This window comes from Triticum dicoccoides, chromosome 6B (genome assembly GCF_002162155.2).
Source record: "Triticum dicoccoides isolate Atlit2015 ecotype Zavitan chromosome 6B, WEW_v2.0, whole genome shotgun sequence".
Lineage (NCBI taxonomy): Eukaryota > Viridiplantae > Streptophyta > Magnoliopsida > Poales > Poaceae > Triticum > Triticum dicoccoides.
Window position 1 is genome coordinate 13814352 of NC_041391.1, and position 19388 is coordinate 13833739.

Here is a 19388-nt window from a genome sequence, read left to right on the forward strand (position 1 = left end):
TGGCGAGAGAGCTTAAGGTGCAATCAACATACAATTTTGCTCAAATAGTCAAATGTTTCCTTGATTCTGTAGGATTAGTGTGTCCTGTTTCTTGTTGCTAGCTGTAGGATCTGACTTTTGGTAGTTGTTTTGGTGATGTAGGCCAAGGGAAATGACTACCGTTCCAGGGTCTCTGGTCTGGGAGCTCGTGAAGAAGAACAACTGCTTCTTGATAAAACAGTTCGGCAATAACAACGCCAAGGTGCGGTTCAGCAAGGAGCCCAACAACCTCTACAATGTCCACTCCTACAAGTTCTCAAGTCCGTAGCTCTTTGCAGTATTTTTAACCCTTTTGTTTGCAAGTGTCTCTGCAAGGAGCTAACTTCCTGTGGGGATGATGTGGTTTCAGGCTTGGCGAACAGCAAGACCGTGGTGGTCCAGTCATCAGCGGGAGAGGACAAGGCAGTTGTCCTGTCCACGACCAAGACCAAGAAGCAAAACACCCCTGCCAAGCTCCAGCACAAGACTCTGATGCGCAAGGAGTTCCGCAAGATGGCCAAGTCTGTCAAGAATCAGGTATTACAACTTGTTGTTTTGAGAAGTCACTTTGTTCTGCAAGTCGGACATAACTTCAGAAAAGTCTGATGCTTGCTGGGGCTGTTCCCTTAATTATGCAAAGTTTGAAAAGCTTGAGACTGATCTTCTAGTGCTAAGTTTTGAACGCTAACTTTAATTTATGTTCCTGCAGGAAATGGACTGATTCCTTTGAAATTCCCATGTTGTAAATAGTCCCTTACTCCACTCAGGTAACTCTATAATCTGTCCCGCTTCTAGGTTTCCAGCACTCGAATCTTTCGTTAGGAGAGTTTGAAGTTGTTGGTGTATTCTCAACCATTGAGCGATTTTAGTCATCCTCTTCACTGGAGTAACTCTTGTCTAGTCTCCAGGATAATAAATCATGTTCTTCCATGTTTCCAAAAATACTTGTACTCCATGTTTCCAGAAAACAGCAGCAACACACATGTGTCCAAAAATACTAGAATAAACTAGCTATGGTCTGAATAGCCTTTATATTAGGATCTGGTTGAGTCTCTATGATGTTCTCTCTTAGTGTCATGTCATGTCATGAGTTTTGAGTCGTGAATATATGACTGAGTTGTATAATCCTTTCCAGGTGAGGACTTTGACCACAGAAGTACAACCAGGACAACCGTGCTGTTGGTGGTAGCTCCCAAGGTCCAAGGACGACTATATACTTTGACAGCAAAGAGCCAAGCAAGGGTGTGAACCATAGTTTCGGTTGATATTTGCCACCATGTTTTGGATTGCACGTACACTTCTTGGATATAAACTGTAATTAGGCTTGTTCAAGCTATGTTACCGTGGACGTGAAGTCTTGTATGTTTTTGTGAATGTTGATCATATGAGTTCTGGATTTGATCATTTAATGAGAGAATTACTGATTGTTTGATTTTTAAATGTGTATAAATTGGAATCTGTGAATTAAAAGGACCAAATATTCTACTGGACCAAACAATATTTGGGCTCTAAGAAGGCTATGGCCCAAACAAATCACATCGTGCATTTCTTAGAAGCTAGAACAAAAAGGATAAATGAAATGGACCTAAAAATGTTGGGCTTGGCCCATGAAGCCGTTCAAAAATTGATAAAAAAATATAGTAAAAAGGCCGAATTGTTGGGCTAGGCCCATGCAGAAAACCGAATTGGACCGGGCTGAATCTTGTGCCAGATCAGCTTGCCACGCTGGATGCCTACGTGGACTGGGGAGGCTGCTAGTGACCAAAACGCCACAGTAGGAATATTTTGGTCATAAACGTCCACGACCTTCTCACAGAGAAGGTCGCTATAGTCAGTTTACGACCCTCAGGTTTTGAACTTCTGTTTTTGGTCACAAAAAGGTCGCAAATGAAAAACTATGACCTTTCAGTGACCAATAGTGGAGGTCACAAGATAGCATATTTCTTGTAGTGACATGAAATTTTACTTGTTTTTGTTGGGTTTGGCCGAAAATCTTCCTAAGTCTGCCTTCCTACGCCCTACTTGATTATATTATTTTGATGGAGTATCAAGTACAAGGTGACCTACCTCGAGATTGTATGATTGTGTTCTAAAGCCTAAGGCTGGTAATCATGCTTCTAAGACTAAACCACATGACTTATATACACACTGGGGGACCTAGGTTACACATATGGTCAGTTGCCAATCATGCCGATTAGCAAGCTATCCTTGAAGTACACGCCAAGTCTTTGGAGGTTTCCATCTTGACCGTACCGAGATTCATAGATTCTGGAGTCCTTCCTTGTCGAGATCGGCGAGCCATAAGCTCGGCCCATGGACTGTGGGTCGTATAGGTTAGTACCCTTTAGTCCAGGACACCGTCACCAAGAACCCTCCTCAATCAAGCTGGTTCATATCTACGACAATGGATCTCCTTCATATTTTTAGGTCGGGGTGAGTGAGGCCAGAAAGGTATGTTTCTTTCTAGCGATTGATTAAGTTGCTTCCTTTGCCGAGTATGGCGTTTTGGATCTCAGCCTCCATGGAGGCAAACTTCTTGAAAGATTCAAACTCCAAATTTTTTGGTTTCAAAAAAATCTATTTTTTTCCTACAAGTGAACAAGGATGTGAGGTGTATGTGTGTAAAATTTCAGGATGAAATACATTGAAATGCGACCTGTAAAAAAAAAGAAAAAATCATGGTATGGGAGGATGAATGGTATCATGTGTTAAAGATCCCTAGAATCATTTTCCACAACTCTTATTTCAACTTATTTTGTCTTGAAAATTTACACACTTGTGGATTCTGCCTTCATCTATATCTGTATATTTCTAGAATTTTTTGAAATGTAAATATGAATTTTCACGAATTTTTAATTTTACATTTGGAGGTTTGCATGGAGCTCGGCCTCCAAACGCAATTTCCATTGCTTTGCCCTGCTATGTAATTTGTGCTGCTCATCTTGTCACACCTCTCAGCTCAGGCCAGGAAGGTGCGTTCTTCCCGCAATTGACCAGCCCAAACGTCTTTTGATAATTTGATCAATTAATAATTGAACATAAGATATGTTTTTGTTTGGTGCAAAATAATGTATAGGACATTCTTAACAATACACGTCAGCTAATTCCTCAAGAAAAAAAATAGTGGGCCATGCACTTCCAATCTGTTACATTAAATTACGAATATGACAAACGAACAACAAAGAATATATAGTTTTCCGTCGCCAATTCTCCGATACACTGGCGTGATCGAGCATTATGGATATTTAGGACAAATCCTAGATAAATCCAACAAGTAGCGCCACAACTATACATGAAATTTATAAATGAAATTTTACTTGTTTTTGTTGGGTTTGGCGGAAAATCTTCCTAAGTGCCGCCCTACGCCCTACTTGATTATATTATTGCGATGGAGTATCAAGTACAAGGTGATCTACCTCGAGATCGTATGATTGTGTTCTAAAGCCTAAGGCTGATAATCACGCTTCTAAGACTAAACCCCACGACTTATATACACATTGGGGGCACCTAGGTTACACATATGGCCAGTTGCCAATCATGCCGGTTAGCAAGCTACCCTTGAAGTACACGCCAAGTCTTCAGAGGTTTCCATCTTGACCGCACCGAAATTCATAGATTCTCGAGTCCTTCCTTGTGGAGATCGGCGAGCCATAAGCTCGGCCGATGGACTGTGGGTCGTATAGGTTAGTACCCTTTAGTACAGGACACCGTCACCAAGAACCCTCCTCAATCAAGCTGGTTCATATCTAAGACAATGGATCTCCTTCATATTTTTAGGTCGAGGTGAGTGAGGCCAGAAAAGTATGTTTCTTTCTAGCGATTGATTAAGTTGCTTCCTTTGCCGAGTATGGCGTTTTGGATCTCGACCTCCATGGAGGCAGAGTTTTTGAAAGATTCAAAATCCAAATTTTCTGGTTTCAAAAAAATCTATTTTTTTCCTAAAAGTGAACAAGAATGTGAGGTGTATGTGTGTAAAATTTCAGGATGAAATACATTGAAATGCGACCTGTAAAAAAAATAAAAAATCATGGTCTGGGAGGATTAATGGTATCATGTGTTAAAGATCCCTAGAATCATTTTTTACACAACTCTTATTTCAACTTATTTTGTCTTGAAATTTACACACTTGTGGATTTTGCCTTCATCTATATCTGTATATTTCCAGATTTTTTTGAAATTTAAATATGAATTTTCATGAATTTTGAATTTTACATTTGGAGGTTTGCATGGAGCTCGGCCTCCAAAAGCAATTTCCATTGCTTTGCCCTGCTATGTAATTTGTGCTGCTCATCTTCTCACACCTCTCAGCTCAGGCCAGGAAGGTGCGTTCTTCCCGTAATTGACCATCCCAAACGACTTTTGATAATTTGATAAATTAATAATTGAACATAAAATATGTTTTTGTTTGGTGCAAAATAATGTATAGGACATTCTTAACAATACACTTCAGCTAATTCCTCAAGAAAAAAAACAGTGGGTCATGCACTTCCAATCTGTTACATTAAAATACGAATATGACAAACGAACAACAAAGAATATATAGTTTTCCGTCGCCGATTCTCCAATACACTGGCGTGGTCGGGCATCATGGATATTTAGGACAAAACCTAGATAAATCCAACTAGTAGCGCCAGAACTATAAACCTGTGATGTCAAGTATCTCTAAATCTTATACTACTTCCTAAATTTATACATGAAATTTTACTTGTTTTTGTTGGGTTTGGCCGAAAATCTTCCTAAGTCTGCCTCCCTACGCCCTACTTGATTATATTATTGCGATGGAGTATCAAGTACAAGGTGATCTACCTCGAGATCGTATGATTGTGTTCTAAAGCCTAAGGCTGGTAATCATGCTTCTAAGACTAAACCCCGTGACTTATATACACACTGAGGGCACCTAGGTTACACATATGGTCAGTTGCCAATCATGCCGGTTAGCAAGCTATCCTTGAAGTACACGCAAAGTCTTCGGAGGTTTCCATCTTGACCGCACCGAGATTCATAGATTCTGGAGTCCCTCCTTGTGGAGATCGGCGAGCCATAAGCTCGGCCCATGGACTGTGGGTCGTATAGGTTAGTACCCTTTAGTCCAGGACACCATCACCAAGAACCCTCCTCAATCAAGCTGGTTCATATCTATGACAATGGATCTCCTTCATATTTTTAGCTCGGGGTGAGTGAGGCCAGAAAGGTATGTTTCTTTCTAGCGATTGATTAAGTTGCTTCCTTTGCCGAGTATGGCGTTTTGGATCTCGGCTCCATGGAGGCAGACTTCTTGAAAGATTCAAAATCCAAATTTTTTGGTTTCAAAAAAAATCTTTTCCTACAAGTGGACAAGGATGTGAGGTGTATGTGTGTAAAATTTCAGGATGAAATACATTGAAATGCGACCTGCAAAAAAAAAGAAAAAATCATGGTCTGGGAGGATGAATGGTATCATGTGTTAAAGATGCCTAGAATCGTTTTTTTACACAACTCTTATTTCAACTTATTTTGTCTTGAAAATTTACACACTCGTGGATTCTGCCTTCATCTATATCTGTATATTTCCAGAATTTCTTTGAAATGTAAATATGAATTTTCACGAATTTTGAATTTTACATTTGGAGGTTTGCATGGATCTCGGCCTCCAAAAGCAATTTCCATTTCTTTGCCCTGCTATGTAATTTGTGCTGCTCATCTTCTCACACTTCTCAGCTCAGGCCAGGAAGGTGCCTTCTTCCCGCAATTGACCATCCCAAACGCCTTTTGATAATTTGATCAATTAATAATTGAACATAAGATATGTTTTTGTTTGGTGCAAAATAATGTATAGGACATGCTTAACAATACACTTCAGCTAATTCCTCAAGAAAAAAATAGTGGGCATGCACTTCCAATCTGTTACATTAAAATACAAATATGACAAACAAACAACAAAGAATATATAGTTTTCCCTCGCCAATTCTTCGATACACTGGCGTGGTCGGGCATCATGGATATTTAGGACAAAACCTAGATAAATCCAACAATTAGCGCAAGAACTATAAACCTGTGATGTCAAGTATCTCTAAATCTTATACTACTTCCTAAATTTATAAATGAAATATTACTTTATTTTGTTGGGTTTGGCGTAAAATCTTCCTAAGTCTGCCTCCCTACGCCCTACTTGATTATATTATTGCGATAGAGTATCAAGCAAAAGGTGATCTACCTCGAGATCGTATGATTGTGTTGTAAAGCCTAAGGCTGGTAATCATGCTTCTAAGACTAAACCCCACGGCTTATATACACACTGGGGGCACCTAGGTTACACATACGGTCAGTTGCCAATCATGCCGGTTAGCAAGCTATACTTGAAGTACACGCCAAGTCTTCGGAGGTTTCCATCTTGACTGCACCGAGATTCATAGATTCTGGAGTCCTTCCTTGTGGAGATCGGCGAGCCATAAGCTCGGCCCATGGACTGTTGGTCATATAGGTTAGTACCCTTTAGTCCAGGACACCATCACCAAGAACCCTCCTCAATCAAGCTGGTTCATATCTACGACAATGGATCTCCTTCATATTTTTAGGTCGGGGTGAGTGAGGTCAGAAAGGTATGTTTCTTTCTAGCGATTGATTAAGTTGCTTCCTTTGCCGAGTATGGCGTTTTGGACCTCGGCCTCCATGGAGGCAGACTTCTTGAAAGATTCAAAATCCAATTTTTTTGGTTTCAAAAAAATCTATTTTTTTCCTACAAGTGAACAAGGATGTGAGGTGTATGTGTGTAAAATTTCAGGATGAAATACATTGAAATGCGACCTGTAAAAAAAAGAAAAAATCATGTTCTGGGAGGATGAATGGTATCATGTGTTAAAGATCCCTAGAATCATTTTTTTACACAACTCTTATTTCAACTTATTTTGTCTTGAAAATTTACACACTTGTGGATTCTGCCTTCATCTATATCAGTATATTTCCTGATTTTTTTTGAAATGTAAATATGAATTTTCACGAATTTTGAATTTTACATTTGGAGGTTTGCATCGAGCTCGGCCTCCAAAAGCAATTTCCATTGCTTTGCCCTGCTATGTAATTTGTGTCGCTCATCTTCTCACACCTCTCAGCTCAGGCCAGGAAGGTGCGTTCTTCCTGCATTTGACCATCCTAAACGTCTTTTGATAATTTGATCAATTAGTAATTGAACATAAGATATGTTTTTGTTTGGTGCAAAATAATGGATAGGACATTCTTAACAATACACTTCAGCTAATTCCTCAAGAAAAAAAATAGTGGGCCCTGCACTTCCAATCTGTTACATTAAAATACGAATACGACAAACGAACAACAAAGAATATATAGTTTTCCGTCGCCGATTCTCCGATACACTGGCGTGGTCGGGCATCATGGGTATTTAGGACAAAACCTAGATAAATCCAACAAGTAGCGCCAGAACTATAAACCTGTGATGTCAAGTATCTCCAAATCTTATACTACTTCCTAAATTTATACATGAAATTTTACTTGTTTTTGTTGGGTTTGGCCGAAAATCTTCCTAAGTCTGCCGCCCTACGCCCTACTTGATTATATTATTGCGATGGATTATCAAGTACAAGGTGATCTACCTCGAGATCGTATGATTGTGTTCTAAAGCCTAAGGCTGGTAATCATGCTTCTAAGGCTAAACCCCACGGCTTATATACACATTGGGGGCACCTAGGTTACACATATGGTCAGTTGCCAATCATGCCGGTTAGCAAGCCATCCTTGAAGTACACGCCAAGTCTTCGGAGGTTTCCATCTTGACCGCACCGAGATTTATAAATTTTGGAGTCCTTCCTTGTGGAGATCGGCGAGCCATAAGCTCGGCCCATGGACTGTGGGTCGTATAGGTTAGTACCCTTTAGTCTCGGACACCGTCACCAAGAACCCTCCTCAATCAAGCTGGTTCATATCTATGACAATGGATCTCCTTCATACTTTTAGGTCAGGGTCAGTGAGGCCAGAAAGGTATGTTTCTTTCTAGCGATTGATTAAGTTGCTTCCTTTGTCGAGTTGGGCGTTTTGGATCTCGGCCTCCATGGAGGCAGACTTCTTGAAAGATTCAAAATCCAAATTTTTTGGTTTCAAAAAAAATCTATTTTTTCCTACAAGTGAACAAGGATGTGAGGTGTATGTGTGTAAAATTTCAGGATGAAATACATTGAAATGCGACCTGTAAAAAAAGGAAAAAATCATGGTTTGGGAGGATGAATGGTATCATGTGTTAATGATTCCTAGAATCATTTTTTTACACACCTCTTATTTCAACTTATTTTGTCTTGAAAATTTACACACTTGTGGATTTTGCCTTCATCTATATCTGTATATTTCCAGAATTTTTTAAATGTAAATATGAATTTTCATGAATTTTGAATTTTACATTTGGAGGTTTGCATGGAGCTCGGCCTCCAAAAGCAATTTCCATTGCTTTGCCCTGCTATGTAATTTGTGCTGCTCATCTTCTCACACCTCTCATCTCAGGCCAGGAAGGTGCGTTCTTCCCGCAATTGACCATCGCAAACGTCTTTTGATAATTTGATCAATTAATAATTGAACATAAGATATGTTTTTGTTTGGTGAGAAATTATGTATAGGACATTCTTAACAATACACTTCAGCTAATTCCTCAAGAAACAAAATAGTGGGCCATGCACTTCCAATCTGTTACATTAAAATACGAATATGACAAACGAACAACAAAGAATATATAGTTTTCCGTCGCCGATTCTCCGATACACTCGCATGGTCGGGCATCATGGATATTTAGGACAAAACCTAGATAAATCCAACAATTAGCGCCAGAACTATAAACCTGTGATGTCAAGTATCTCTAAATATTATACTACTTCCTAAATTTATAAATGAAATTTTACTTGATTTTGTTGGGTTTGGCGGAAAATCTTCCTAAGTTTGCCTCCCTACGCCCTACTTGATTATATTATTGCGATGGAGTATCAAGTACAAGGTGATCTACCTCGAGATCGTATGATTGTGTTCTAAAGCCTAAGGCTGGTAATCATGCTTCTAAGACTAAACCCCACGGCTTATATACACACTGGGGGCACCTCGGTTACACATATGGTTAGTTGCCAATCATGCCGGTTAGCAAGCTATCCTTGAAGTAGACGCCAATTCTTCGGAGGTTTCCGTCTTGACCGCACCGAGATTCATAGATTCTGGAGTCCTTCCTTGTGGAGATCGGCGAGCCATAAGCTCGGCCCATGGACTGTGGGTCGTATAGGTTAGTACCCTTTAGTCCAGGACACCGTCACCAAGAACCCTCCTCAATCAAGCTGGTTCATATCTAAGACAATGGATCTCCTTCATATTTTTAGGTCGGGGTGAGTGAGGCCAGAAAGGTATGTTTCTTTCTAGCGATTGATTAAGTTGCTTCCTTTGCCGAGTATGGCGTTTTGGATCTCAGCCTCCATGGAGGCAGACTTCTTGAAAGATTCAAAATCCAAATTTCTTGGTTTCAAAAAAATCTATTTTTTTCCTACAAGTGAACAAGTATGTGAGGTGTATGTGTGTAAAATTTCAGGATGAGATACATTGAAATGCGACCTGTAAAAAAAGAAAAAAATCATGGTCTGGGAGGACGAATGGTATCATGTGTTAAAGATCCCTAGAATCGTTTTTTTACACAACTCTTATTTCAACTTATTTTGTCTTGAAAATTTACACACTTGTGGATTCTGCCTTCATCTATATCAGTATATTTCCTGATTTTTTTTGAAATGTAAATATGAATTTTCACGAATTTTGAATTTTACATTTGGAGTTTTGCATGGAGCTCGGCCTCCAAAAGCAATTTCCATTGCTGTGCCCTGCTATGTAATTCATGCTGCTCATCTTCTCACACCTCTCAGCTCAGGCCAGGAAGGTGCGTTCTTCCCGCAATTGACCATCGCAAACGTCTTTTGATAATTTGATCAATTAATAATTGAACATAAGATATGTTTTCGTTTGGTGCAAAATAATGTATATGACATTCTTAACAATACACTTTAACTAATTCCTCAAGAAAAAAGATAGTGGGCCATGCACTTCCAATCTGTTACATTAAAATACGAATATGACAAACGAACAACAAAGAATATATAGTTTTCTGTCGCCGATTGTCCGATACACTGGCGTGGTCGGGCATCATGGATATTTAGGACAAAACCTAGATAAATCCAACAAGTAGCGCCAGAACTATAAACCTGTGATGTCAAGTATCTCTAAATCTTATACTACTTCCTAAATTTATACATGAAATTTTACTTGTTTTTGTTGGGTTTGGCCGAAAATCTTCCTAAGTCTGCCGCCCTACGCCCTACTTGATTATATTATTGTGATGGAGTATCAAGTACAAGGAGATCTACCTCGAGATCGTATGATTGTGTTCTAAAGCCTAAGGCTGGTAATCATGCTTCTAAGACTAAACCCCACGGCTTATATACACACTGGGGGCACCTAGGTTACACATATGGTCAGTTGCCAATCATGCCGGTTAGCAAGCTATCCTTGAAGTACACGCCAAGTCTTCGGAGGTTTCCGTCTTGACCGCACCGAGATTCATAGATTCTGGAGTCCTTCCTTGTGGAGATCGGCGAGCCATAAGCTCGGCCCATGGACTGTGGGTCGTATAGGTTAGTACCCTTTAGTCCAGGACACTGTCACCAAGAACCCTCCTCAATCAAGCTGGTTCATGTCTACGACAATGGATCTCCTTCATATTTTTAGGTCGGGGTGAGTGAGGCCAGAAATGTATGTTTCTTTCTAGCGATTGATTAAGTTGCTTCCTTTGCCGAGTATGGCGTTTTGGATCTCGGCCTCCATGGAGGCAGACTTCTTGAAGGATTCAAAATCCAAATTTCTTGGTTTCAAAAAAATCTATTTTTTTTCCTACAAGTGAACAAGTATGTGAAGTGTATGTGTGTAAAATATCAGGATGAAATACATTGAAATGCGACCTGTAAAAAAAGAAAAAAATCATGGTCTGGGAGGACGAATGGTATCATGTGTTAAAGATCCCTAGAATCGTTTTTTACACAACTCTTATTTCAACTTATTTTTTCTTGAAAATTTACACACTTGTGGATTCTGCCTTCATCTATATCAGTATATTTCCTGATTTTTTTGAAATGTAAATATGAATTTTCACGAATTTTGAATTTTACATTTGGAGGTTTGCATGGAGCTCGGCCTCCAAAAGCAATTTCCATTGCTTTGCCCTGCTATGTAATTTGTGCCGCTCATCTTCTCACACCTCTCAGCTCAGGCCAGGAAGGTGCGTTCTTCCTGCAATTGACCATCCCAAACGTCTTTTGATACTTTGATCAATTAATAATTGAACATAAGATATGTTTTTGTTTGGTGCAAAATAATGTATAGGACATTCTTAACAATACACTTCAGCTAATTCCTCAAGAAAAAAAATAGTGGGCCATGCACTTCCAATCTGTTACATTAAAATACAAATATGACAAAAAAACAACAAATAATATATAGTTTTCCGTCGCCAATTCTCCGATACACTGGCGTGGTCGGGCATCATGGGTATTTAGGACAAAACCTAGATAAATCCAACAAGTAGCGCCAGAACTATAAACCTGTGATGTCAAGTATCTCTAAATCTTATACTACTTCCTAAATTTATACATGAAAATTTACTTGTTTTTGTTGGGTTTGGCCGAAAATCTTCCTAAGTCTGCCGCCCTACGCCCTACTTGATTATATTATTGCGATGGATTATCAAGTACAAGGTGATCTACCTCGAGATCGTATGATTGTGTTCTAAAGCCTAAGGCTGGTAATCATGCTTCTAAGGCTAAACCCCACGGCTTATATACACATTGGGGGCACCTAGGTTACACATATGGTCAGTTGCCAATCATGCCGGTTAGCAAGCTATCCTTGAAGTACACGCCAAGTCTTCGGAGGTTTCCATCTTGACCGCACCGAGATTTATAAATTTTGGAGTCCTTCCTTGTGGAGATCGGCGAGCCATAAGCTCGGCCCATGGACTGTGGGTCGTATAGGTTAGTACCCTTTAGTCTAGGACACCGTCACCAAGAACCGTCCTCAATCAAGCTGGTTCATATCTACGACAATGGATCTCCTTCATACTTTTAGGTCGGGGTCAGTGAGGCCAGAAAGGTATGTTTCTTTCTAGCGATTGATTAAGTTGCTTCCTTTGTCGAGTAGGGCGTTTTGGATCTCGGCCTCCATGGAGGCAGACTTCTTGAAAGATTCAAAATCCAAATTTTTTGGTTTCAAAAAAAATCTATTTTTTCCTACAAGTGAACAAGGATGTGAGGTGTATGTGTGTAAAATTTCAGGATGAAATACACTGAAATGCGACCTGTAAAAAAAGGAAAAAATCATGGTTTGGGAGGATGAATGGTATCATGTGTTAATGATCCCTAGAATCATTTTTTTACACACCTCTTATTTCAACTTATTTTGTCTTGAAAATTTACACACTTGTGGATTTTGCCTTCATCTATATCTGTATATTTCCAGAATTTTTTAAATGTAAATATGAATTTTCATGAATTTTGAATTTTACATTTGGAGGTTTGCATGGAGCTCGGCCTCCAAAAGCAATTTCCATTGCTTTGCCCTGCTATGTAATTTGTGCTGCTCATCTTCTCACACCTCTCAGCTCAGGCCAGGAAGGTGCGTTCTTCCCGCAATTGACCATCGCAAACGTCTTTTGATAATTTGATCAATTAATAATTGAACATAAGATATGTTTTTGTTTGGTGAGAAATTATGTATAGGACATTCTTAACAATACACTTCAGCTAATTCCTCAAGAAACAAAATAGTGGGCCATGCACTTCCAATCTGTTACATTAAAATACGAATATGACAAACGAACAACAAAGAATATATAGTTTTCCGTCGCCGATTCTCCGATACACTCGCATGGTCGGGCATCATGGATATTTAGGACAAAACCTAGATAAATCCAACAATTAGTGCCAGAACTATAAAACTGTGATGTCAAGTATCTCTAAATATTATACTACTTCCTAAATTTATAAATGAAATTTTACTTGATTTTGTTGGGTTTGGCGGAAAATCTTCCTAAGTTTGCCTCCCTACGCCCTACTTGATTATATTATTGCGATGGAGTATCAAGTACAAGGTGATCTACCTCGAGATCGTATGAGTGTTCTAAAGCCTAAGGCTGGTAATCATGCTTCTAAGACTAAACCCCACGGCTTATATACACACTGGGGGCACCTAGGTTACACATATGGTTAGTTGCCAATCATGCCGGTTAGCAAGCTATCCTTGAAGTAGACGCCAAGTCTTCGGAGGTTTCCGTCTTGACCGCACCGAGATTCATAGATTCTGGAGTCCTTCCTTGTGGAGATCGGCGAGCCATAAGCTCGGCCCATGGACTATGGGTCGTATAGGTTAGTACCCTTTAGTCCAGGACACCGTCACCAAGAACCCTCCTCAATCAAGCTGGTTCATATATAAGACAATGGATCTCCTTCATATTTTTAGGTCGGGGTGAGTGAGGCCAGAAAGGTATGTTTCTTTTTAGCGATTGATTAAGTTGCTTCCTTTGCCGAGTATGGCGTTTTGGATCTCAGCCTCCATGGAGGCAGACTTCTTGAAAGATTCAAAATCCAAATTTCTTGGTTTCAAAAAAATCTATTTTTTTCCTACAAGTGAACAAGTATGTGAGGTGTATGTGTGTAAAATTTCAGGATGAAATACATTGAAATGCGACCTGTAAAAAAAGAAAAAAATCATGGTCTGGGAGGACGAATGGTATCATGTGTTAAAGATCCCTAGAATCGTTTTTTTACACAACTCTTATTTCAACTTATTTTGTCTTGAAAATTTAAACACTTGTGGATTCTGCCACCATCTATATCAGTATATTTCCTGATTTTTTTTGAAATGTAAATATGAATTTTCACGAATTTTGAATTTTACATTTGGAGGTTTGCATGGAGCTCGGCCTCCAAAAGCAATTTCCATTGCTTTGCCCTGCTATGTAATTCATGCTGCTCATTTTCTCACACCTCTCAGCTCAGGCCAGGAAGGTGCGTTCTTCCCGCAATTGACCATCGCAAACGTCTTTTGATAATTTGATCAATTAATAATTGAACATAAGATATGTTTTTGTTTGGTGCAAAATAATGTATAGGACATTCTTAACAATACACTTTAACTAATTCCTCAAGAAAAAAGATAGTGGGCCATGCACTTCCAATCTGTTACATTAATATACGAATATGACAAACGAACAACAAAGAATATATAGTTTTCCGTCGCCGATTGTCCGATACACTGGCGTGGTTGGGCATCATGGATATTTAGGACAAAACCTAGATAAATCCAACAAGTAGCGCCAGAACTATAAACCTGTGATGTCAAGTATCTCTAAATCTTATACTACTTCCTAAATTTATACATGAAATTTTACTTGATTTTGTTGGGTTTGGCGGAAAATCTTCCTAAGTTTGCCTCCCTACGCCCTACTTGATTATATTATTGCGATTGAGTATCAAGTACAAGGTGATCTACCTCGAGATCGTATGATTGTGTTCTAAAGCCTAAGGCTGGTATTCATGCTTCTAAGACTAAACCCCACGGCTTATATACACACTGGGGGCACCTCGGTTACACATATGGTTAGTTGCCAATCATGCCGGTTAGCAAGCTATCCTTGAAGTACACGCCAAGTCTTTGGAGGTTTCCATCTTGACCGCACCGAGATTCATAGATTCTGGAGTCCTTCCTTGTGGAGATCGGCGAGCCATAAGCTCGGCCCATGGACTGTGGGTCGTATAGGTTAGTACCCTTTAGTCCAGGATACCATCACCAAGAACCCTCCTCAATCAAGCTGGTTCATATCTAAGACAATGGATCTCCTTCATATTTTTAGGTCGGGATGAGTGAGGCCAGAAAGGTATGTTTCTTTCTAGCGATTGATTATGTTGCTTCCTTTGCCGAGTATGGCGTTTTGGATCTCAGCCTCCATGGAGGCAGACTTCTTGAAAGATTCAAAATCCAAATTTCTTGGTTTCAAAAAAATCTATTTTTTTCCTACAAGTGAACAAGTATGTGAGGTGTATGTGTGTAAAATTTCAGGATGAGATACATTGAAATGCGACCTGTAAAAAAAGAAAAAAATCATGGTCTGGGAGGACGAATGGTATCATGTGTTAAAGATCCCTAGAATCGTTTTTTTACACAACTCTTATTTCAACTTATTTTGTCTTGAAAATTTACACACTTGTGGATTCTGCCTTCATCTATATCAGTATATTTCCTGATTTTTTTTTGAAATGTAAATATGAATTTTCACGAATTTTGAATTTTACATTTGGAGGTTTGCATGGAGCTCGGCCTCCAAAAGCAATTTCCATTGCTGTGCCCTGCTATGTAATTCATGCTGCTCATCTTCTCACACCTCTCAGCTCAGGCCAGGAAGGTGCGTTCTTCCCGCAATTGACCATCGCAAACGTCTTTTGATAATTTGATCAATTAATAATTGAACATAAGATATGTTTACGTTTGGTGCAAAATAATGTATAGGACATTCTTAACAATACACTTTAACTAATTCCTCAAGAAAAAAGATAGTGGGCCATGCACTTCCAATCTGTTACATTAAAATACGAATATGACAAACGAACAACAAAGAATATATAGTTTTCTGTCGCCGATTGTCCGATACACTGGCGTGGTCGGGCATCATGGATATTTAGGACAAAACCTAGATAAATCCAACAAGTAGCGCCAGAACTATAAACCTGTGATGTCAAGTATCTATAAATCTTATACTACTTCCTAAATTTATACATGAAATTTTACTTGTTTTTGTTGGGTTTGGCCGAAAATCTTCCTAAGTCTGCCGCCCTACGCCCTACTTGATTATATTATTGTGATGGAGTATCAAGTACAAGGTGATCTACCTCGAGATCGTATGATTGTGTTCTAAAGCCTAAGGCTGGTAATCATGCTTCTAAGACTAAACCCCACGGCTTATATACACACTGGGGGCACCTAGGTTACACATATGGTCAGTTGCCAATCATGCCGGTTAGCAAGCTATCCTTGAAGTACACGCCAAGTCTTCGGAGGTTTCCGTCTTGACCGCACCGAGATTCATAGATTCTGGAGTCCTTCCTTGTGGAGATCGGCGAGCCATAAGCTCGGCCCATGGACTGTGGGTCGTATAGGTTAGTACCCTTTAGTCCAGGACACTGTCACCAAGAACCCTCCTCAATCAAGCTGGTTCATGTCTACGACAATGGATCTCCTTCATATTTTTAGGTCGGGGTGAGTGAGGCCAGAAATGTATGTTTCTTGCTAGCGATTGATTAAGTTGCTTCCTTTGCCGAGTATGGCGTTTTGGATCTCGGCCTCCATGGAGGCAGACTTCTTGAAGGATTCAAAATCCAAATTTCTTGGTTTCAAAAAAATCTATTTTTTTTCCTACAAGTGAACAAGTATGTGAGGTGTATGTGTGTAAAATATCAGGATGAAATACATTGAAATGCGACCTGTAAAAAAAGAAAAAAATCATGGTCTGGGAGGACGAATGGTATCATGTGTTAAAGATCCCTAGAATCGTTTTTTACACAACTCTTATTTCAACTTATTTTGTCTTGAAAATTTACACACTTGTGGATTCTGCCTTCATCTATATCAGTATATTTCCTGATTTTTTTGAAATGTAAATATGAATTCTCACGAATTTTGAATTTTACATTTGGAGGTTTGCATGGAGCTCGGCCTCCAAAAGCAATTTCCATTGCTTTGCCCTGCTATGTAATTTGTGCCGCTCATCTTCTCACACCTCTCAGCTCAGGCCAGGAAGGTGCGTTCTTCCTGCAATTGACCATCCCAAACGTCTTTTGATACTTTGATCAATTAATAATTGAACATAAGATATGTTTTTGTTTGGTGCAAAATAATGTATAGGACATTCTTAACAATACACTTCAGCTAATTCCTCAAGAAAAAAAATAGTGGGCCATGCACTTCCAATCTGTTACATTAAAATACAAATATGACAAACAAACAACAAATAATATATAGTTTTCCGTCGCCAATTCTCCGATACACTGGCGTGGTCGGGCATCATGGGTATTTAGGACAAAACCTAGATAAATCCAACAAGTAGCGCCAGAACTATAAACCTGTGATGTCAAGTATCTCTAAATCTTATACTACTTCCTAAATTTATACATGAAATTTTACTTGTTTTTGTTGGGTTTGGCCGAAAATCTTCCTAAGTCTGCCGCCCTACGCCCTACTTGATTATATTATTGCGATGGATTATCAAGTACAAGGTGATCTACCTCGAGATCATATGATTGTGTTCTAAAGCCTAAGGCTGGTAATCATGCTTCTAAGGCTAAACCCCACGGCTTATATACACATTGGGGGCACCTAGGTTACACATATGGTCAGTTGCCAATCATGCCGGTTAGCAAGCTATCCTTGAAGTACACGCCAAGTCTTCGGAGGTTTCCATCTTGACCGCACCGAGATTTATAAATTTTGGAGTCCTTCCTTGTGGAGATCGGCGAGCCATAAGCTCGGCCCATGGACTGTGGGTCGTATAGGTTAGTACCCTTTAGTCTAGGACACCGTCACCAAGAACCCTCCTCAATCAAGCTGGTTCATATCTACGACAATGGATCTCCTTCATACTTTTAGGTCGGGGTCAGTGAGGCCAGAAAGGTATGTTTCTTTCTAGCGATTGATTAAGTTGCTTCCTTTGTCGAGTAGGGCGTTTTGGATCTCGGCCTCCATGGAGGCAGACTTCTTGAAAGATTCAAAATCCAAATTTTTTGGTTTCAAAAAAAATCTATTTTTTCCTACAAGTGAACAAGGATGTGAGGTGTATGTGTGTAAAATTTCAGGATGAAATACACTGAAATGCGACCTGTAAAAAAAGGAAAAAATCATGGTTTGGGAGGATGAATGGTATCATGTGTTAATGATCCCTAGAATCATTTTTTTACACACCTCTTATTTCAACTTATTTTGTCTTGAAAATTTACACACTTGTGGATTTTGCCTTCATCTATATCTGTATATTTCCAGAATTTTTTAAATGTAAATATGAATTTTCATGAATTTTGAATTTTACATTTGGAGGTTTGCATGGAGCTCGGCCTCCAAAAGCAATTTCCATTGCTTTGCCCTGCTATGTAATTTGTGCTGCTCATCTTCTCACACCTCTCAGCTCAGGCCAGGAAGGTGCGTTCTTCCCGCAATTGACCATCGCAAACGTCTTTTGATAATTTGATCAATTAATAATTGAACATAAGATATGTTTTTGTTTGGTGAGAAATTATGTATAGGACATTCTTAACAATACACTTCAGCTAATTCCTCAAGAAACAAAATAGTGGGCCATGCACTTCCAATCTGTTACATTAAAATACGAATATGACAAACGAACAACAAAGAATATATAGTTTTCCGTCGCCAATTCTCCGATACACTCGCATGGTCGGGCATCATGGATATTTAGGACAAAACCTAGATAAATCCAACAATTAGTGCCAGAACTATAAACCTGTGATGTCAAGTATCTCTAAATATTATACTACTTCCTAAATTTATAAATGAAATTTTACTTGATTTTGTTGGGTTTGGCGGAAAATCTTCCTAAGTTTGCCTCCCTACGCCCTACTTGATTATATTATTGCGATGGAGTATCAAGTACAAGGTGATCTACCTCGAGATCGTATGAGTGTTTTAAAGCCTAAGGCTGGTAATCATGCTTCTAAGACTAAACCCCACGGCTTATATACACACTGGGGGCACCTAGGTTACACATATGGTTAGTTACCAATCATGCCGGTTAGCAAGCTATCCTTGAAGTAGACGCCAAGTCTTCGGAGGTTTCCGTCTTGACCGCACCGAGATTCATAGATTCTGGAGTCCTTCCTTGTGGAGATCGGCGAGCCATAAGCTCGGCCCATGGACTATGGGTCGTATAGGTTAGTACCCTTTAGTCCAGGACACCGTCACCAAGAACCCTCCTCAATCAAGCTGGTTCATATATAAGACAATGAATCTCCTTCATATTTTTAGGTCGGGGTGAGTGAGGCCAGAAAGGTATGTTTCTTTTTAGCGATTGATTAAGTTGCTTCCTTTGCCGAGTATGGCGTTTTGGATCTCAGCCTCCATGGAGGCAGACTTCTTGAAAGATTCAAAATCCAAATTTCTTGGTTTCAAAAAAATCTATTTTTTTCCTACAAGTGAACAAGTATGTGAGGTGTATGTGTGTAAAATTTCAGGATGAAATACATTGAAATGCGACCTGTAAAAAAAGAAAAAAATCATGGTCTGGGAGGACGAATGGTATCATGTGTTAAAGATCC

The 19388-nt window shown here is 39.4% G+C and overlaps 1 protein-coding gene across 1 annotated transcript; it reads left to right on the forward strand.

Moving 5' to 3' along the window:
* The first annotated feature begins 148 nt into the window (after positions 1–148).
* LOC119320546 (60S ribosomal protein L28-1-like) lies at positions 149–624 on the forward strand. Its single transcript, XM_037594602.1, has 2 exons — positions 149–299; positions 389–624. Exons 1-2 carry the CDS (start codon positions 152–154, stop codon positions 622–624), a joined length of 384 nt encoding a protein of 127 aa, XP_037450499.1. The 5' UTR covers positions 149–151.
* Positions 625–19388: the final 18764 nt, after the last annotated feature.